This window comes from Rhincodon typus, chromosome 1 (genome assembly GCF_021869965.1).
Source record: "Rhincodon typus isolate 14 chromosome 1, sRhiTyp1.1, whole genome shotgun sequence".
Taxonomy (NCBI): domain Eukaryota; kingdom Metazoa; phylum Chordata; class Chondrichthyes; order Orectolobiformes; family Rhincodontidae; genus Rhincodon; species Rhincodon typus.
This window is the reverse complement of record NC_063332.1, coordinates 162,151,855-162,173,254: the sequence shown is the minus strand read 5'-3', so window position 1 is coordinate 162,173,254 and position 21,400 is coordinate 162,151,855. Positions and strand designations below refer to the sequence as shown.

At 37.8% G+C, this 21,400-nt stretch overlaps 1 protein-coding gene across 2 annotated transcripts in view; it reads right to left on the bottom strand.

Annotated features, from left to right (window-relative positions):
* Positions 1 to 21,400, bottom strand: part of stx18 (syntaxin 18) — a 153,000-nt gene that overhangs the window by 15,841 nt on the left and 115,759 nt on the right. For both annotated transcript variants that reach the window (XM_048595759.1, XM_048595769.1), the window contains exons 3-8: positions 20,098 to 20,213; positions 18,449 to 18,526; positions 14,049 to 14,115; positions 11,883 to 11,998; positions 7,769 to 7,854; positions 1,833 to 1,891 (exon numbers count right to left, since the gene is read on the bottom strand). In XM_048595759.1, the coding sequence (XP_048451716.1) occupies positions 1,833 to 1,891; positions 7,769 to 7,854; positions 11,883 to 11,998; positions 14,049 to 14,115; positions 18,449 to 18,526; positions 20,098 to 20,213 (522 nt within the window). The remainder of the gene's footprint in view (positions 1 to 1,832; positions 1,892 to 7,768; positions 7,855 to 11,882; positions 11,999 to 14,048; positions 14,116 to 18,448; positions 18,527 to 20,097; positions 20,214 to 21,400) is intronic.

Here is a 21,400-nt window from a genome sequence, read left to right as displayed (position 1 = left end):
GTCACTCAGCCGTGCCTGAAATGGTCTTGAAGATGTTAGCATAGTCACTTGTATTTACAAGGAATGGAAAGGGTTTTTGAGAGCAATATAACCATGGCAATTGGAGAGTTAGAGAAACTGAGGAAGGCTAAGTGCACCCTGCTGGGGTTATATTATTCTGCTGTCACTATGTATCTTTGTTTAAATAGGATCTATAGATGTTATGCATGGAATGTAGAGATCAAAGTTAAAAATAGTACTGCAATGTTCACGCATCAGTTTATACCAGCTGGAATTGAGAAATATGGTATCTCAATGTAAAACTGATCCTGCACTGTTACACATGGATGGGCTGATAGACAAATTTATAAAAACATACTTTTATGATTTATGGTATTTAAAATGTAACAAGAACATTTAAATGAGTGAACAGTTCAACACCCAAGATAACACTGGAGGGTAACCTCACATCCTGATGTAAAAGGAGGGGATGTAAGATGTTTGTATCTGCAGAACGTTTGGCTATAAACCATAAATGTCAATGTAAATCAGGCAGCCTGCCAGTAAGTCCATGTCCAATTTATGTAGGGTCTTCGTGCACAATATCCAGATGGCGCAGTCAACCATGGAGTGACTTGTCAGTGCCATGAACACTGTATTCAGACCCACATTGTGCAGCCACTGATAGAAGCTCTGAAAACTTCAACAGAAGCTTAGACTGGGCCTGGGCTCCAACATATTCTTACAAAGAACAACGTTGATAGGGTATTTCAGCATGTTTGATTACTCCTAGCCACTTGCATCATGCAGCACAGCAGGAGTGCTGAATTGCAACAGATGCTGTCTGCAATCAGAACTGACAGCGTGCTTGCTCCCCCATAACATTCTCAACCAGTGTCCTTGTTGGGGTAGTTGATGTAATCCAGTCTGCTGCTGAGCTTTGTACAGTCAGAGCTCAGGTGTCCTCAGGAGGATCACCCCCTTCATGTAGCCAATGGGAATGTTACTCATAGTGAGCTCTCAGCACAGGTACTAGGACTTTGTACACAGGCAACTTGCCTTACTAGTGTTCAGTAAAAGCAACTGTCCAAATAAAAGTGATAGATTATCTTGATACAGTGAGCATATACGCTTGAATTTCATTTGCACTTCCTATTTTTAGTTCTAGAAGGATAACATCCATGAAGCTGAATGAGGGCAGTCAGTTGTGATGACTAGGTTAGGTAGATAGTAGAGCTGTGGATATGTTTGCAAGGGGACAGAATATTAATGAGAATCTCATATCAGTGGCTTGCTGCCTGACAGCTCTTGCAGCACTGCTTGCTCTTCCTTTGCAGCCTGTTTCCCATCCCCTTCGTTCATTCTACCTTAAATTTCTTCCAATGGTTCAAACCACTGCCCCCGTTTGAGCAAAGCTATGGAGCTCACACTTCACTGTATTAATTTTCATGAGCTGTTGTCTTCACAAAAGGAGCAAAAATGTTAGGGAAAATATTGTACTTGCCAGCATGCTAATTGGATGGTCCACATGTAAAGTGACTGCACTTTAATATAGATAGTGACTTTATCATAGAATGTGAATCACAATAAATATGTTGCCAAAACAATAAAAAAATTGACAGGGAGGATTGTGTGTTAGCTTTTACAACTATTCAGACTCAGAGGGAATGCGACTCATAACCTAGGTAAACATTTGTCCCTTCAAATATTAAAGGACTTGTCATCTCTGTCAACTTACAATGATTTTCACAAACAGCTCACTTAAGCATTAGTTGTATTAAAGTCTGCATTAAGTCTCAATTGTTTCCTTTTTATGCTTTTCTGTCAAGAGAACTACATTATGATAGAATTACCTCACTTCATCCACCAGGCTGTTCATCTCACTGACAAGGCGCTGGTTTTCCTGTTCAAACTGCCAGGAATAAAGTGCAGTATCAATTATCATGCAAAATATAAAACATATGAATATTCTGAACAAGTCCACCATCTCAGGTTCACTTATCACACCTATCAAATTCAAAAAAGACAAACAGATCAATTTGCGACCATAGACAGTTTGCATGGAAAAAAAATTTTTTTTTTGTTGACAATGCTCACTATAGATATCTGCATTTACCAACCTTTCAATCTTGTGTAATATGCTTTCAGCTTGTACAACGAATCAGGATATTGAGATCAGAGATGCACAAGCACTGAAAGAATCAGTATGAATCCCAAAGTCCTCATAATGACTAATCTCCCTCTTCTTCCAATTAGCTAATTTATTTATATTTACCTATGAATAAAAGTTATGCATGCTTAAAGAAAAATAAACTGTCAGACATAGGGCATGTTCAGAAATGGACAACTCACCAAGTTCAAAGGGATTGACAGCTAAATATAATTGTGTGATTGAAATGAATGGGACACTTTCCTACCATGCTCAAGAACTCACAAGTAACAAATGTGCTATCCATCTTTCAGCAGCACACTACGCCTCCTATTAATGTAGTTAATACAATTCATAACTTTAAGTCCGTTTACTTATTAGAGTCAGAGAGCTGCATAGCATAGAAACAGACCTTTCAGTCCAACTCCCAGATGCTGACCAGACATCCTAAAGTAATCTAGTCCCATTTGTCAGCATTTGACCCATATCCCTCTAAACCCTTCCTATTCATGTACCCATCCAGACGCCTTTTAAATGTTGTAATTGTACCAGCATCCTTGCTAAAACACAAAAGTACTTTCCATTAAATAAATGTTAGAAATGAAAATAAGATAGAATAAATTGCCCATGTAATTGAAGATGGCAGGATAAACTCTATGTGGAGATGCAAAAATGCACTTGGTAGGGTGAGTGCCTAAGAAACCAAATACATTTAAAGCAATAATATGGAATGGTGACAGCTGCAATAGAATGGGACTATGTTCTGCTGCCTTTCAATGTTGCCTAAAACTCTCACTGCAAATTCCCCGAGATGTTACTGTAACAAAAACAGACTTCAGAACTGAGATAGGAAAAGTAAAATTTATGCAGCATTTTCCTAAAGGTCAAATTCACTTAAGGTGTTAAAATGGAGCTCTGCTGAGTAAAAGTCAGTTATAATTTGGGGATAAGAGAGAAGCAAACAAGTTAATCAAATCAAATTGGAAGTCATTATTTCATTGTTTATAATCATCTCAGCTCATTCCTACGGAATATTCAGCCTCAGCCTCCAAGGTATAGACTGCTTGCATGAGTTTCAAAATTATATACAAATGATTTTGTAAACGATCTGCTTCTTTCTTGTCAACTTTGGCAGGAAGAATAAAGCAGTATATGATTTGAATGGGGACAGGCTGTAGATCTCTAACGTATCTGGGATCTGGGTGTCCTGGTGAATCACAAATACATTAATATGCAGGTTTAGCAAGTGATTAGGAAAGCAAATGGAATGTTGGGTATTTATTGCAAGGGAAATGGAGTATAAAAGTAGGGATGTGTTGCTTTGGTGTAAATGGCTTTAGACTGCATCTGGAGTACTACGTACAGTTTGTCTCCTTACTTGAGAAAAGATATCATATTGCAAACAGTTCAAAGAGATTTCACTTGACTATTCCCTGGGTTGAGAGCATTATCTCATGAGAAAAGGTTATGCAGTTGGGCCGATAATCATTGTATTTTAGAAGAGTGAGAGCTGATCTTATTGAAATATATAGCAACCTGAGGAAACCGTGAAGGGCGGATGTTGAGAGAATGTTTCCCCTTATGGGGGAAGTCTAGATCTTGGGGTCAAAGTTTAAAAATTAAGGCTCGCCCATTTATGACTTAGATGAGGAGAACACTTTTTCTTTAAGAGGGACATTAATCTGCAGAATTCTCTTTCCCAGGGATCATGGGTCATTGAATATTTTCAAGGCTGCATGACATAGTTTTATCAATAACGGAGTCAAGAATGATAGGGTAGTCAGACAGGAAAAGGGAGTTGAAGCTACAATTAGATCAGCCATGATCTTACTGAACAACACAGCAAGTCCAACAGCCCTGCTTCTAATCTTTGTGTTATTCAGTACTTCTAAATGTGGCCATTTGAACAGTTGAAATTAGTGTAGACAACTCTTGTTTAGCACATTTCTGAAGGTTCAGTTGCATAATCTTTCACTTCCATGCACTCTCCATCCCCTCACTTCTGCCACTGGTTGCCACACAGGGTGGTTCTCGTGTACACTGTTCTTCTTTAATCTATTCGTTTCCAGGGTGACAGTGTCACTGGCTAGAGTAGTGTTTACTGCCTTTCCCTACGTACCCATGAAAAGGTGGTGGTGAGCTGCCTTCTTGAACTGCTGCAGTCTTTGTTGAATGCACACACTGGGCTATCAGCCAGGGAGTGTCAAGATTCTTCACCAGCAACAGTGAAGGAACGGAAATGTAGTTTCAAGTCAGGATGCTGTATGATTTAGTGGGGAACGTGCAGGTGGTGCTGCACCTATCCTTCTAGGTGGTGGAAGCTGCAGGCTTGAAAGGAGCTGCCAAACAAGCCTTGGTGAGTTGATGCAGTGTATCGTGTGGATGGTGACAAACTTCTACCACAGTGTATCAGTGTTGGAGGGAGTGAACGCTGAAGCTGGTGCATGGAATACAAATTGAGGAAGCTGCTATGTCTTGGATGGTATGAACCTTGAGTGTTGTTACAGCTGCACTCATTCAGGCTAGTAGGTAGTATTCCTGGCTTGGGCCTTGTAGATGGTGAACAGGTTTTGAGGAGACAGGAAACAAATTTCATCACTACAAAATTCTCAGTCTCTGACCTGCTTTTGTCGCAACAGTGTTTATATGGCTGTTTCAGTTCAGTTTCAGGTGAATGATGACCTCCAGGATGCTGATAGTGGGTAATTCAATGATTGCAATACTCAGGCAACTCTCTGCGTGGAGTTCGCACATTCTCCTGTATCTGGGTGGGTTTCCTTCAGATGCTCCAACTTCCTCCCACAATCTAAAGATGTGCAAGTTAAGTGGATTGGCCATGCTAAATTGGCCATAGTGTCTAGGGATGTGCAGGTTAGATGGATTAGCCATGGGAAATGCAGGGATAGGGTAGGGCTGTGGGAGGATGCTCTTCGGAAGGTCAGTGTGGACCTGATGGGCCAAATGGGCTGCTTCCACACTGTAGAGGTTCTATGAATGTCTATGGGAGATGCTTAGGTTCTCCCTAGTTAGATATTATTATTGCCTGGTATTTGTGCGAGGTGAATGTAACTTCAGTCCTAGCCTGAACAAGGTCCAGACTTCTGGTTGTTCAGCTGGAAAATCCTTGATTGAGAGACAAACAGCTCTTTTCTTTAATTACTAATAAATTTAGAACTAATAAATGAAAATGTTCAAAGAAAACAAAATTAATAACATTAATTTTCTTCTGGGTTGCTTACACCTGTGACAGGGCCAGTAGCTTGGAACTCCTTGAAGCTTCAGGGCAATCCCAAATGATTGGTAACCTCAGCTGCATTTAGTGCAGCAAGTGTTTGAGTGAATATCATCTCAATAACGTTAAGAGTTAAATGTCTTCATTTTGGAATAAGTGCACAGATTAGGCATATGGTTAATTTGCAACAGCTACCCAAATACAATCAAGACAAAATTGGTAGCTATTAGTTTGGATCATTTAAACTGTCATTAAACATTACAACTGTTACTATTTCACAATAGTACTTTTAAATTGTACTCTTCAGGAATTGCTAGAATGAATATACAGAATTAATAGAATGGAAGTCAGCCAATCTGATTTATGCCAGTGTTGATGTATACCTGAGCTTCCTTCCAACCTAGTTCATCACTTCCCTATCAGTATAGCCTTTTATTCCTGTCTCCTGTATATATTTACCTAGTTGCACTCTACATGATAGCAAGTTTCACATTCTAATCACTCTCTGGATAAAGTAAAGAAGGTTTTTTTTTTGGATTTATTAGCAACCATGTTGAACTTATAATTCCTCAAGTGGAAATGTTTTCTGTGTCTACCCTATCAAACCCCTTCATAACGCTATATATTTTTATTAAGTCACCCTTAGCCTCCTCTCTTCTAGAAAAAAAAAACCCCAGTCTATTAAGTATATTTGCCAATTGTCCGTGCAGCAATTATGGTTGCACAATTATCAACTATACCTGCCTATGACGCAAGTTGAAGACAAGATGGCCCATACTGCTTGCCCATCCAATCCAAACAAGAAAACCCAAAAAAAACTTACCCTTCTACGAGAATAACATCAGAAAGATTTTATTCCTCAAAATACTCTCCACGTTGGCAGTTATTCATGTGTTATTTTGTTTTATCTGTCTCAAGTATATGTATAGGCATTAATAAGTACAGAACTTCAGTATTTCTAAAGCTATTGAAGCTTTTCATCTTGCATTATCTGTCCTGATAAATACAAAATGTAAAGTTGCAACAGCATGTCTCTTTTTCCACATTATGCTATTTTCTTCAGGTTTTTATTACGTGTTTCTGACATTGTGACATTTAAATTTCAACAATGCCTCTTCCTTTCAATGCCAGCACTCAGTGCTGAATTTGATAATCCTTGTCCTGTATCTAACATGCAAAACCCCCTCCAGATTTTAAAATTGGCAGTGGCAGCTTAAAGTCACAAGATGAGAGAAAATGGCCATTTTGAATATCACAGTTCTGGAGGAACAGATTGAATCAACAGCTGATAAGGAATCCTTGGATACTGGAAATGTGATTTATTAGCAAGGGAGCTGGGTAAGTTAGGCCTGACCAGAACACAAAATTATTCCCTCAGTTATGGCCTGATGTGGTGACACAAATTTCCAGTTTTATTTTGTGGATATTGTTAACATTTATTGCCCATTCCTAATTGCCCTTGAGAAGTTGGTGGTGAGCTGCCTTCTTGAACTGCCGAAGTCCATGGCAGTAAGTACACCCATAGTGCCATAAGGAAGGGAATTCCAGGATTTTGACCCAGCAACAGTGATATATTTCCAAATCAACGAAGTGTTGGCAGTACGGAGAATGAATGCTGATAGGGTTTGATGGACTGTCAATCATGGGGTGCTTTTATACATGAGCATTTAAGTATTAACATCAGCCTTGACCTTGCTTGGAAATGGCACTTTTGCCTCAGGATCAGTAAGTGGTGGATTAAGTCCCAGTCTGGAGACTTGAGTACTATTGCACATAATCAAATTGATACTTCAGGCAACACTAAAGAAGAGTTGCAGTGCCAAAGTTGCTGCTCTCCAGATGAGACATGAAATTCAGGTACCTTCTTCTGTCCCTGATAACCTCAAGGCACTATTTAAAAGACAGCAGAGGAGATCCCCTGATATACTTGCGAATACTGTAGATGTTGAAAAGTGGGAACGAAAACTGAAAAAGCTGGGTCATACAGCAAGTCTGATAGCATTTGTGAAGAAAGAAAGAGTTAAAGTTACCTTTCATCAGAAGCAATAGAAGGGTTAGAGCTGAATCTGTTTCTCTCTTCACAAATCCTACCTTATCTCCTGAGTACATCCAGGATTTTCTGGTTCTACAATAATAAAACACGATAGCTCAGAAAACAAAGAGACAGATAGGCTGAAAGAATTCGTGAAGGTTAAACTTCCTTGGAAGAATGAGGATCGTAAATCAGTGTCAAAACTCTTCATTATTAGATTCATTAAAATACAGAAGTTACCATGAAATGAATTAATATTTGCTGCTGAGAAAGAAACCATCTGGCATCTTCCTGAGTTCACAGACTGTAACTGAAATAATATCTGGTGAGCAAGTTAATATAACAGCAATTAATTGCACTAAAGGATGAAACTTACCATTTGAATTTCTTCTGGTGAAAGTTCATCTTCCTTTGAATCCTCCCAGACACCCAAATTTTCATGTACTTCTGGATAACTTTTATCTGTGAAAGATAATTTTGATATTGATATACAAACTTTCACAGATGTCCTCAAAAGAATTAAAGTAGAACTTGAATAAATACAGAAGGGGAAAATAAACAGAAGGATATGGTTTCAGGTTGAGATGAACCAAGCTGGAAGGAAGCTTATTTGGAGCATAAATATCATTATTGACCTCTTGCCTGAATGTCCTGTGCTATACGTTCTACATAATTCTATGTTAACTATGCAAAAGGCATTCTACTTAATAAGTCTCTCTAACAGGTGCTTCATAAATATTCAAGCAACTGCTAAGTGCACTCCAATTATTAACAATTAATAAAATTAGAAATGCTAGCAATTTTATGGGCCACTCATGGATAGGGAATTGAGCAGGCAGACCTTCAAAATTGGGTTAATGGTAAAATGCTACAAATGCTGGAAATCTGAAACAATCTCAGAATTCTGGAGAAATTCAGCAGGTCTGGCAGTATCTGTGGAGAGAGAAACAGTGTTAACATTTTGAGTCTGATATGACTCTTCGTTAGAACAGAGTTTCTCTGGCATTCTCTGTGTTTGCTGCTACAAAATTAGGTGCCTTGTTATCCACAGCATACCTGCTGCCTGTCCTGTCAAGATTTTAGAAACGGCAGGGGAGGTGTTACGAGGGCCATTCATCGATTCACCAATTGATGCCCTTAATTGGGCAATTAATGCCAACCTAAGGGACTCACATGCCACCACTCTGATTTAATGAACAGAGGGAGACGCTTGTTTTCAATGTACAGCCCGACAGAATAAGGAATCCACAATCATGAGGTACTTAAAAAACCCAGAAGAGTGCTTAGTCACCAGCTACTGGAAGGATTCCCATGTAATTTATTTCAAGTAGGAGTACTAAAGAGAATTAAAGTAAATTTTGGGAGGACTTTGATGTATTTTTTGGGTTGTGGGAAGTAAAAAGTACAAGTGAGTTTATATTACAAAGTGTTTATAAGGGAGAGTGTTAAATCAGTGGTGCTTAATTTACCTTAAATATGTAATAATGTTTATGTTAAAAAATGGGAAATTGTGTGGTGCACTTCTGAAGTTTATTATGCGTGTTTGAAATCTTTCTTTAGAAATTAACAGTCCCTAATAAGATTGTAACAGTACCTCTACCAGGGCTTTCTCTATAATTTGTTCTTCTTAATAAGCATCCTGCGTGGTGCATTGTGAAATGCCCTCTGAAATTCCACGTATACATTTACTGCATTACCTTGCAGAATCACATGTTGGCCAGACTGGGTAAGAGCATTAGTAAACTGAATGAAATTTTTATGGCAATCCATGTAGCGTCATGGTCATCATTACTGATACAAGTTTTTTGTTCAGATTTATTTCTTAGTTGAATGTACATTCCCCAGCTTTTACGGGGAGATTTAAACTTGTATTTGTGGATCATTAGTCCATGCCTCTGGATTACTAGTTTAGTAATTTAGTAACAATGTTACCTTTCGTAAATTGTGGGTCATCCATTGCAGGATATTAGACAAGCAGACATCAAGACAAATGGTATTAAAAAGGAAACAGTGTTTAAAATCTCAACTGTAATTTATAGTGCAGCTATTTTCAGTTAAATGAAAGCAAGAAACCTATGAAATTTGAGCAGATTTATAAAGAAAGATTGATCCATCTATTGCTCCATTTATTCTAACATTATAGCCAAACAAGCCTCTTTATCTCCACTAAAATTGTGACATTGTCTGGTCTCTAGACTAGAGAACAGACTCAGTTGGTCTTCTAATCACTAAGATCTTAGTGTTTAGAATGCTGTTTCTTCAACCTGTCTTATTCCACCTTTTCTTACTCACATTTAGACCTAATTAAACTCCTCTGACTACAAACAGAACTTTCAGATCTCCTTTGCCAAAGTTACATTCGAGAAGCTAGTTTGCTTTTATATGGTAAACACTTACTTCTATTTACTCACCAACTCCCTAACCTCTCAAAAACTTAATTCTCAAAGCTCTTCAAATGACAGATGAATCTTTCCTCACGTCTAGCTTCCAAACTCTCAATTTTACCAAGTCCACTATGGCCTAGATTCCTTTAAAACTTCTTTGTTTTGTTTTAAAGTTTCAAATGCCCTACTTTATACGTCACAGTGCTGAAATAAAGTTTCATTAATTAGCTGCTGATTCCTTTAAATCTGTGAAACTTATCTTCTTTCCTTGTATTAGATTTATCCATTGAAAACCAAAGGTTAGCATGATCTAATCACTTTCTGATGCATCTTGCTTTCCACTTTCAATCTACTCAGTGGTAAGTCTTTACTTCTTTAAAATTGAAACAATCTGGTTATGTTGGCCTACTGACTATGTTTTGCTTACCAACCTGACAACTTGAACTAGTCCATTCCAAGACCTGTTTAACTGACTTCAATGGAGATGGGATAAAGTATTACTTGAAGAGAATGAAATATTCTGTTTTCTGATCCAACTGAAATTAGCAACTGCTTTCACCAATGATCATGGAATTGGTGGAAAAAAATAATCTGTGAACTCTGTGCCATTGCTATTAACAGCAAACACATCTGAATCAGTCATCTAGAACTTTATGGTTATGAAGATATGTTATCTGCTATTTTAATTTAGAATATAATTAACTGGACATATACCCATATCTTGGAAAGTCTCATCACAAAGCAAAGGAAGTAAGGAAAATTGTTGCATTTGCAAAGAACATGAGCTGATCAAATAAAATCAATGAGTCAATAATACACTGTGAGAGGTTACATGACCTCATTTGTTACTTAAACAACGTAACTGATTTATTTCTGATTCTGAACCACATACAGTCTGAGATATATGCAAATGCATCATTTCCCTTTTAAATTCAAAATTTGTTGTGACCAGTGGAGGAGTGGAACAAAGAACAGAATCAGTACACTTGTCCTAACTTGGTTATAACGGCATTTCATGACTGAAGTCATGCTAGATAGGTCTGCATTCCAGAACACTACATCAGTCTCAGGAAGTAAGGTTGCTGGGGACTAATAATTCAGGGGCCCAGGCAAATGCTCTTGGGAAGTAGGTTCAATTCCACCAAGTCATCTGGAGTTTGAAGTCAATTAATAAAGCTGGAATATAAAATTAGTCTCAATGATGGTGACTATTAACCGACAACAATTGTTGTAAAAATCTACAGATTGCAGATCCACAGCAATAAGGTTAGATCTTAATTACCTTTTGAAATGGCTGAGCATGCTACAGAGCTCGAGGCAATTAGAGACGAGTAACAAACACTGATGTCCTCATCCCATTAAAGATTAAAACAAATTTAGTTGGATAAATAGGTATGAGAGGCTTTATTTTTCTCTGTGAATTATCAATATACTCACAATGAAATTCCACAAAGATGACAAAATGTTGCCCATCAAGCAACGCAATTGAATGTTTATTTTGCTAGTACTGACTTAGATTAGCTAACATAAATTTATGTGCCTCCAAAGTTATCTGGCTAACTTCAAAGAGATCAAGAATATTTACTTAACCAAGGAAAATTTGTCTCATTCAAATGAGTTGCACTCATCCATATGATCTCCTGTTTAGTTTTAAGTAAGCCCCAATTTAAATTACTCACACCGATTCCTATAATTTAATGATACGTCTGTCTACTCAGATTATTCTCAAATTAATTGTGTAAATGAGAGTAAAGTAGCAAATGAATGTTATCTGTGTGGATTTAAAACTAAACTCTATACTTTGTATAGATGGTGACTTTCTTCTTTCTAATCCCTTACTTAGTACTGCATTGTATAATACAAACCTTTAAATGCTAAATGAACTATGTAAATCAGTAAGATAAAATTAATGATTCTCTTTGTTTTAGATACCTTGTAATTGTAAATTCAGTCCTCTGATACTTGGAGCTTCTAATATTGTGTTGTGTCCATTTTCTATTAATAACAATCAATATATTGCATCACTGAATAGGAAAATGGCAAGACCTCAGCTTTCGTTTAATCACAACCTAGAGTGTGCAATTCGCAACATTTACTGTTACAAACCATTGCTTTCATCTTTTAAGACCAGCTCCTCTGAATTTTCCGGCCTGACAGGAGGAATATTCTCTGGAGATGATATTAATGTCTTGTTGCTATGCTGTTCAGGTTCAAGTCTTGACCTACGAAAAATAAATCTGTCAGAACAGTGTACAACAACAGATTAGATTTACTCAATCCTATGTTTCCTGATTCCCAAGGTCATAACTTGAAGTTAAAATGGCTTCTGAGGGTCAGAGGTAAAATAATATTAATGTTTTCACAATTAGACAAATTTTATCAACTATGCCACCTTCAATATTCCTGTGCCTCAGAGCTTATCCTCATTTCTTATGTTATAAAACAAGATACCGTAAGACAATTATTAATGATCTCTGTGGGTCTACTACAAACTACTGGAGCAAGTGAGCCATCTGTGCAGTTACAAATCTTTGTACTTACGATTTATTATTTCATGTAATTTGATTCTTCTGTTCACATTCCATTTCCATATTACACTTTTTAGCCATTTGCAAATAAAATTCCTGCTTCAATGACTTTATGACATCTTTTTCAGCTATTATTTTCAATGGTTTCCTAGATTACACAAAATATTTATTCTCTGCACTTCTTATAAGACTGTGAGAAATAGGAACAGGAGTGGGCCGTTTGCCCCTTGAGCCTGCTCCGCCATTTAATGGGATCATCGCTGATCCAACATTCCTTACGTCCAACTTCTTGCGTTTTCCCATAACCCACAATTCTCCCACTGATCAAGAATCTACCTAACTCAGCCTTAAATATGCACAAGGACTCCACCTCCACAGGTCTCTGTGGCAAGGAGTTCCAAATATCACAACATTCTGAGAGATGAAATTCCTCCTCATCTCCATCTTAAATTGGCAGGCCTTTATTATGAGACTATCTCCTAGATTCTCCCATGAGGAGAAACATCCTTTCATTATTTATCCTGTCAAGTCCCTTAAAAATGCTACACAATATTCTTGCTTGTCTGATTATCCTGGTTTAAGTTTATTATATCAATGTTGCAGGTGGAGTTAAATATTTAGTTAAAACTAGATCTTGACCACAATAACTGCTCCAAAATTTCATAAACATTGGGCCGAAATTTACACAGGGATGGGGAAGATGACTTTCCACCTCCCTCTTCCATTCCCAGAAGGAACGTTGGCTAGAAGATGTGCTGCAAATGATCAACATTGCCTAATTATTGGACTTCCATCATTCACCTGGAAGGAAGTCCTGTCCTCGGAAGCTAATAAGTGAACATAGGGACAGATGTTGGCCATTCTAGTGCCAGAGGCACAGCTAGGACTGAAGAAAGAGGCTCAAGGAAGATCATAGCAAAGAGGTACATCCCTAAGCTTTAGAGCAGGGATGGACGGCGAAGCCCAAGGAGCAGGGAGAGCACAGTGGGGGAAAGGTTCTTTTGCACAGGTGGTGTGGAAGGAAGCGTGGGACATCTTTGGAGGAGGTGTGCCTCTGATGAATGCCCAGTTATATTCATCCCTTCCTTCCAGCCTTTGTTCATCCAGGCATTTAAAGAGCCTGCTGCCTGATTATAATATTTAAATAACAAAGCCCTTCCTGGTAGTGGATACGTGGCCCGCACACCTCCAATCAACTATCCTAATTCTGCTGGGTTTTCAACTGTACATGTGCTGGTTTGGATGCAGCTTGGGGGTTAGTGTTAGATCCAAACAATTTCCTCATCTCACCTTACATAAACTCAGCCATTTTTCATAGGGTTTAAAATTTGTATAATCGCTATTATGAGCTAGACAACCTCAGCTGAAGCTGTACAACCTGAATGAAAGTCCTCTACAGATGCTGTCTTGCTGGTCAAAAATACAAGGAATAGTTCAGTGACTTGGCCCCAGATGTCCCCTCCCTTACTCCATAATGAGTAACATTTAGTGTAATCTCTATTCAACGTTCAGGCAATGAAATGACATAAGAATTAAAAACTGAATTCAAATACTGAGCTTTTGCAAAGCAGGACTTTTATTGCATTACGTGTCTGACTGATTTAAGGAAAACCAACAGTAATGGTAGAACAGAGACAATGTAACGTTACGGTACCCTAACTGGGGTCAATTTCAGTCAATATATAGCTTTCCAATTTGCAGACTGCCCTCTTACAATCAAACTGAGCATTATGATTTTACTTACAATCTTTTCTTATCCACCACTCGCTTGACTCGAATAGCCCTTTGTTCAGAGTACACTTTACACACATCTGCCGGATTACAAAAATGAAAATATATTAAATCTGAACATACAGGAAATTAAACAGCAAATTTTTGGGGGTCAATTTACAACATCCAACAACTAAGCATTTTAGTCTTAATGATGGATTCAAATTGCACACTGTTGAACAGCCTACAGCTTTTTAGGCAATCTAAAAAAAATAGTTGCAGAGATAGTGGACAAAACTATGATTTTCTAAAATTCCTTAGATTTGGGAATAATCCCATCAGATTGGAAGTCAGCAACTGTTAGTTAAATGAGGTAGAAGGAAAACAGGGAACAACACACCAGTTAGCCTAACATTGTTTGCTGGGAAAGTGCTAAAATCTATTATTAAGGAAGTCTTCATATTGCATTTAGAAAAAGTATTGTATGATTAGAATAAACCAACACAATTTTATTCAAGGAAACTGTGATGGACAAAAATTTATTGGAGTTTTTTTTTGAGGATGTACCTTGTAAGATAGATAAAGTGAAGCTATAGATACTGTATGCCAAGGATTTCTAAAAAACATTCAACAAGTTGGCACACAGAAGCTTAATCAAAGACATGAAGGCTCATGACTGGAGTTAATACATTAGCATGGACACAGGACTGGTTAACGGACAAGAAGCATGAATGGGCACGAATAGGGCATTTTCAAGTTTGTAGGCAGTGAATACAGGAGCAACACAAAAGTCAGTGCTGGGCAGTCCGTTTTTTACATTCTACATTAATGACTTAGACGAAGAGACAGAGAGTAATGTATCTACATTTGCTGATGACATAATGCTAGGTGGAAAGGGAAGCTGTGTGGAGGACAAAAGAGGCTGCAAAAAGATACAGATTGGTTAAGTGAGTATATAACAAGATGGCAGATGGATAATATAGGAAAGTGTGAAGTTATTCACTTTGGTCACAAGAATAGAAAAGCAGAATTTTTTTAAAGAAGGTGTGAAACTTGTAAGTTCTGATAAACAAAGAAATCTGAGTGTGCTTGTGCTTATGATACACAGAAAGTTAGTAGGCAGTAATAGCAAGTAACTCAGAAGATAAATGGTATGCTAGCCTTACTACAAGATGACTGATCTACAGGAATAAAGAAATCTTCTTACAACCGTACGGGGTGTTGGTGAGACCTCATCTGAAGCAGTGAGTGCCGTTCTGGTCTCCACATTTAAGATATATTTATATTTGAGGCAGTACAGTTAAGGTTCTCTTAATTAAAATCTTAAGATGATGAGTTGTACAATGATCAGATGCTGAGCAAATTTAGAAACGTATAAAAATGAAAGGTGATCTCATTGAAATTTACGAGATTCTGAAGGGCTTGACAGGATGGATGCTAAGAGATTACTTCAACTGGTCAGGGAATCTCAAACATGGGGGCACAGTCTCCGAATAGGGGCCGATCATTTTGGACTGAGGTGTGGAGAAATTTCTTCTTTAACTTTTCATTTTTCTAAGTTTCTAAATTTGCTCAGCATCTGCTCATAGTACAACTCATCATCTTAAATTTTAATTATGTGAACAGTAACTATACTGCCTCGAATATAGGTACATCTTAAATGTGGAGACCAAAACTGCACTCACTGCTTCAGAATAGGTCTCACCAAAAACCTGGACGGTTGTTAAGAAGACTTCTTCATTCCTGTAGATCAGTTGTCTTGCAGTAAGGCAAGGATGCCATCTGTCTTCTGAGTTACTTGTTATACCTGCCTATTAACTTTGTATGTATCATAAGCACAAGCACAAGCACACTCAGATCTCTTTGTTCATCAGAACTTACAAGCTTTGCACATTCTTAAAAAAATTCTGCTTTTCTATTCCTGTGACCAAAGTGAATAACTTCACACTTTCCTATGTTATCCACCTGCCATCTTGTTATATACTCACTTAACCAATCTGTATCTTTTTGCAGCCTCTTTTGCCTTCCACACAGCTTACTTTTCCACCTAGCTTGAAAGGATGTGAATTGTTGGAATTTTCTCCCCCAGAAGGTTGAGTCTTTAATGTTGTACATCTTTAAAGCTAGGGTAGACAGATTTTTGGCCTCTCAGGTAATCAGGAGATATGGGAAGTAGGCAGGAAAAATGGAGTTGAAGCTCAAAATCAGCCTTGATTGTAGTGGATTGCAGGGCAGACTCAACAGGCCATATTGTCTACTCCACCTATTTCTTGTGTTATTATGCTCATCAATGCAAACAAGAACAGAACTTTAAGATTAGGGAGCATGATTTAATTTTCTTTTCTGGATCTAAAAACTTTCCCAATTCAATGCAACTTAGTTTTAGCAGATGAGCCAGACAGATCTCCATCATCACTTCTCTGCTGTCAGCCACCAGATCATAGTGTATGTAAGAATAACCCAGGACTGCTGGTCTTCACGTGCACTCCTCGCCGGAGGTGTCTGATCTTCCCCCATAATTCCTACAATCAAAATAAAAATTCACTACTTTGCAGGACAAGTGCAGAGTGACAGGATTTTAAATAAACTCAGGAAATTAGGGTTCGTATTTGTAATGAAAAGTTTGATCTTTCCCAACTATTTTATTAGTTGGCTCTTCTGTCTATTCAATTCAACACTTAGTTATGCAAGGGGAGGTTGGGGGGGCTGGGGGTGGGGGGGGTGCGCAGTGGTGGGGTGGTGGAGATGGTAAATATTTATATAGGCTTTGAGTTTGGGAAGTATTATGGTCTGTATTCAAACAGAAGTGTTTGCTTATCCTACCTTGGGTCAATTATATTTAAATGCAATTTATAACTGTTGATTACAGCTCAACAATCCTTCGTGAAGAGAAAGTAAAATCATTACTGTACATTCCGAATGGTTAAGCTAGGCCGATCAACAGGTGCATATTCGTAAAAGCTATTCATATGACTAAGGGAGTCTGAAGCCTCATTCCATCTGGGTAAACCGCATCTTTTAGGTCAAAGACTTGAAGTTCGATTCATTACTACAATTACATTCATTCAATGTACTACACTAAATCTGGCAATACAACTGCATGACATCCATTGTATGGAAACTGTTGATATAAGGGATTAAAAATTGTATTTAATATTTTAAAATCATTTCAACAACCATGGCATTGGTTTGTAAGTTTGGTTGCTCTTTAATCAATCCTGAGGCATTACTGTACCACAGATCATGTGCTGGCAGAGAAGATTTGTGGAGAAAGAAGAATATGGGTAGTGATGCATTCAAAGGGGTTTTGAAAAGGTAGCAAATGGTGCTTAGGACCATGCTCAATATGGTGAAATTCTGAAGGTGTGCAAAAAGACACAGGAGACTGCCAATTTGTCAAGATTTCAATGGAGCTGAAAGTACTTTGGCAAACATTCTGCTCTGATCTTTCATTTTAGGATTTCCACAATGGGCTTTCATTTCTTATTGTTTCATAAGGTTTCTATTCAAAGGGACGCATTCAGTCTTTCCAAACAGACAGACACAGGCAATTTTCTCCTGAAAAGTCAGAGACGATGCAATTACTAGGATTACATCTATTGAAATGCTTTGTCAGGATTACCTTCAAAAGGTATTGGGGTTTGATCTTTAGGAGTACTCCCTTATGATACCAGGACTGAGAAACATGTAGGAGGCACTGTGAAAGTAAGAATCCAAATTCATATAAAGCTTTTGTCAAAAGTCTTTCAGGCCCAGTTTATTTATGAGTATCAGTTATTTTTATATTGGTGTGTTCTATGCATAATGGTAAAATTGCTATTTGCCTTTGCTTGTCTATTTTTTTAATAAATTTGTTTTTGTACTTTAAAAGTTATGCCACATCTGACAAGCTGCTTACTGTAACATTTCTGAAAGTCCAGGAAATCGCAAGCCGGCTCAAGATATATCCAATATCCCAAAGATAATGATGTGGATTTGAATTTGCTCCCATGGGTTTGCTACATCAATAGATATTGCATGTGTAAAGTTAGACTCCAGCTAGTAAGAAGAAAGAACTTTCTTTATAGGATTGGCCTTTGATGTTGGGCATGAAAGAAAAGATCCAAGTTAAAAAACAAAAACTCTTTCTATTTAGCCTTTTATGACTATCTTTTCTGCACAGTTTGACTACAACTTTGCCAGTCTATTAAGGCTTGCATTAGCTTGTGTTCCATACTCAAGTGTTGCTCTCAAGCCACGCTCTGTTGCTGGCTAACCTGTGTCCATGCATTCTCGGATTCACTGTAAAAATAAAGCTGACGACGTGAAATGTACAATCACCTCCTATGCAAGCAGCTTAACATAGTAATATATTAGATAACCAATTTTAAAACCAATGTTTCTTAAAACCATGAAGCATTTCCCACATCCCTGATTAAAACAAATTAAAATTACTTTTCAGGTAAACTTCAAGCAAATCCAATACACCTTCCCGGTGTTCCTTCACTTGGGGAGAAATCACATTCTTCATGGCTGGAATGGAAGCAACAAGCCTTTAATGCAAATACACTTCACAATTTTCCGTCATATTAAGTAAACAATAACCTCATGGACAAATTACCTAATTGCAAAACCTAACAATTAGTTGAAGAGACAGTTAATTGGAAGCCTTAGGAACTCCTAAATCATACATTTCATGCATGAAGGTTCTGATAGAAGTCTTACACAATATCCCTTAATAAATTATTTCAACTCATAAGCTTACATGATCATCTATAACAACAAAACCAATTTACTTTACAGATAAGGGAGAAAAAAAAATGTTCTGAATGGATGGGTGGCTGGGGAGAGGTTGAGGAGGACCAAGTAAGTCTAAGGTTCAATGGATATTGTTGGAAAGGACAGTGAATTTGACAAAAGTGATCTCAACACTAATGAAGTGATACTATTAACAAGGTGTGATTACTTCTCCCTGGAAGTGGTGAGGAAGGTAGTGAGAACAGCAAAATATTGGGCAAGTCACTCTGGAAAGATACTCACTTCCTCAGCAATTAAACGCTGAGTGAGAAGATTCAATAGCGACCTTCTCATCAACAATTAAGGCCCTTAAGTAATCATGCAACAGCCAGTCAGCTCTCAAGTAACTGGGTTGAGTTTGATGTGGCAAACATTGGTGGGGGCAGAAAGTCAGCTGCTCCTGAAGATGGAGCACTAAATCTTGGCTGTGGCATTGTTCTCTATTTCGGTGCAGTCAATCTCAATGATAACAGATGTCAACCTGAGTCCAGAGTAGATTGACAATGCAAGTCCTTCAGACTGAGAATGGATTCTGAGCCTGAATAAAACTCACAAAAGGCATTTGAATGGCACGAGACAATAAAGGCTATTCTATTTCCAGCATGGTGGCTAACTCAATTGAAATACAGCTATTGTGACAAATAGAAAAGGGCCAGGTGATACTTACTTGATGCTGGGGAAAGTCTAATGCTGGCCATTATGATAGATTTTACTCTGCACCTAACTATATGGCAGTGGTGTGCAAGTATGGAGGCCAAAAACTAGAAAAATCATAGAAACACTAAGTTGAATTTATTCACATAAATTCTGTTTATCCGTTATACTTCTGTTCTTCTTATTTTCAATTTTGATTCTCATTTCCCCCCGAACCCATACCCAACTTCTCCCATACCAAACTATCAATTAAGTAACAATGGGAACTTGTTCTTGAACTTCTGCTGCCACTTTAGAGATGGAAGCCAAGAATTACTTTAGAACATATGTTTGATGTGAAAACATGCTGTTTCTCCTTCAAGATATTTCTTTCACAACTTTCAACACTCTGTCCTGCCATACATTCTACCTCATATAGCTCAGTATACAAGGGAAACGTTCTTTCATCCACTTCGTACATCCTCCTAAAAGTATTTTACAGGCATCCAATAAAACTAATAATCTATAATAAGCCAGCCATTTACACTGCTTTTTAATGTTTCTGAAAACAAAGTCTCAATTGCAGTTGCACATTCACAAGAGTTAAGCTGCTTGATTAATACTTTTAAAAAAGGCTTTGCAAAAATTTCAAATTCACTTTTTTTTGTCTTTACCTTCTGCCCTCAGCTGATGAATGGCATCAGAGCATGCGCGCATGAAAATCTGGGCATCCTGATCAATCTGGTCACGTTCCATATCTGTCATACTGGAATATTCTGACATTACAAAGCTGGGAAAAGAAGAAAACAAGTAACATTACAAGTTTAAAAAGTGGAAGTAAATAAAAGTAAAACACTGGTCAGCCCTCAACACCACAGGTATCATCGGAGCAAAGAAAGGAGGAGGCAAGGTTTAATGCCTTCCTCTCCACTGACACTATATGCTTTGCTGAGTGCTTCCAGCATTTTCTTCTGTTTTCATTTCAGATTTCCCAAATCAGTAGTTCTATGATTTTTGTTTTAAATTATGCTTAGTCTAGTGTTCTGACACTAAGATAGAAGAGAAAGGAAAAACTGGAGAAAGGTGAATATTCCACCCGGAATATTATTTTGTGTCTCAGCTGTGGTTCAATCAATAGGACCCTTGCCTCTTAGTCAGAAAATTGAGGGTTCAGGTCCCAGTCCAGGATTTCAGCACTAAACAAATATAGGCCCATACAATAGTGCAACACAGAGGGAATGCTGCACTGTTCGAAGCACTGTCTTTCACGTGTCTGCCCATGAGCAAATTTAAAAGCTCCCATGGCATTGCTCAGAAAGGCAGGCAGGAAATCCTTAATGTCCTGGTTGATATTTATTCATCAATCAATATAAAAAGAACAGGTCACGTGGCATTATCACAACATAGTTTTGGACGTTGCTGTTTGCCAACTGACAACATGTATGAGCCAACTTATTGGCTGCAAATCACTTTTGGCATTTCTGCTAGTCGTGGATGGCACAGTATAAATGCAAATTTTTTTTTAGACTCACTGAGTGCTGAGTGCTATATTCCCAGCAAATTTCTTTATGTTTCTGCCTTTATGGTAAAATAGGCCTAACAGCAACACTTTCATTTGGTTTAGAATATAAATATCATGTTTAACTTCTCAAAGATGGGTCAACTGTTGGGTTGTATCATAAAGTACAATAACAAAAGGAACCTATTGTGCAACATAATTGTTCAAACAATGGCTAATTAAAATAAAAATCAACATTTGGTTATCAATCTTAACCTTTAGTTACCCAATGAAAACTATTAAACAACCTGCCATGAGAGGCAATGTAATCAAAGTAATTTGATTTTGTCGATGGTAAGTTGTTCTGCATTTGCAACCTTGTACTGAAAACACCAGAGATAACAAAGGTGTAGAGCTGGATGAACACAGCAGGCCAAGCAGCATCAGAGGAGCAGGAAGGCTGACGTTTCGGGTCTAGA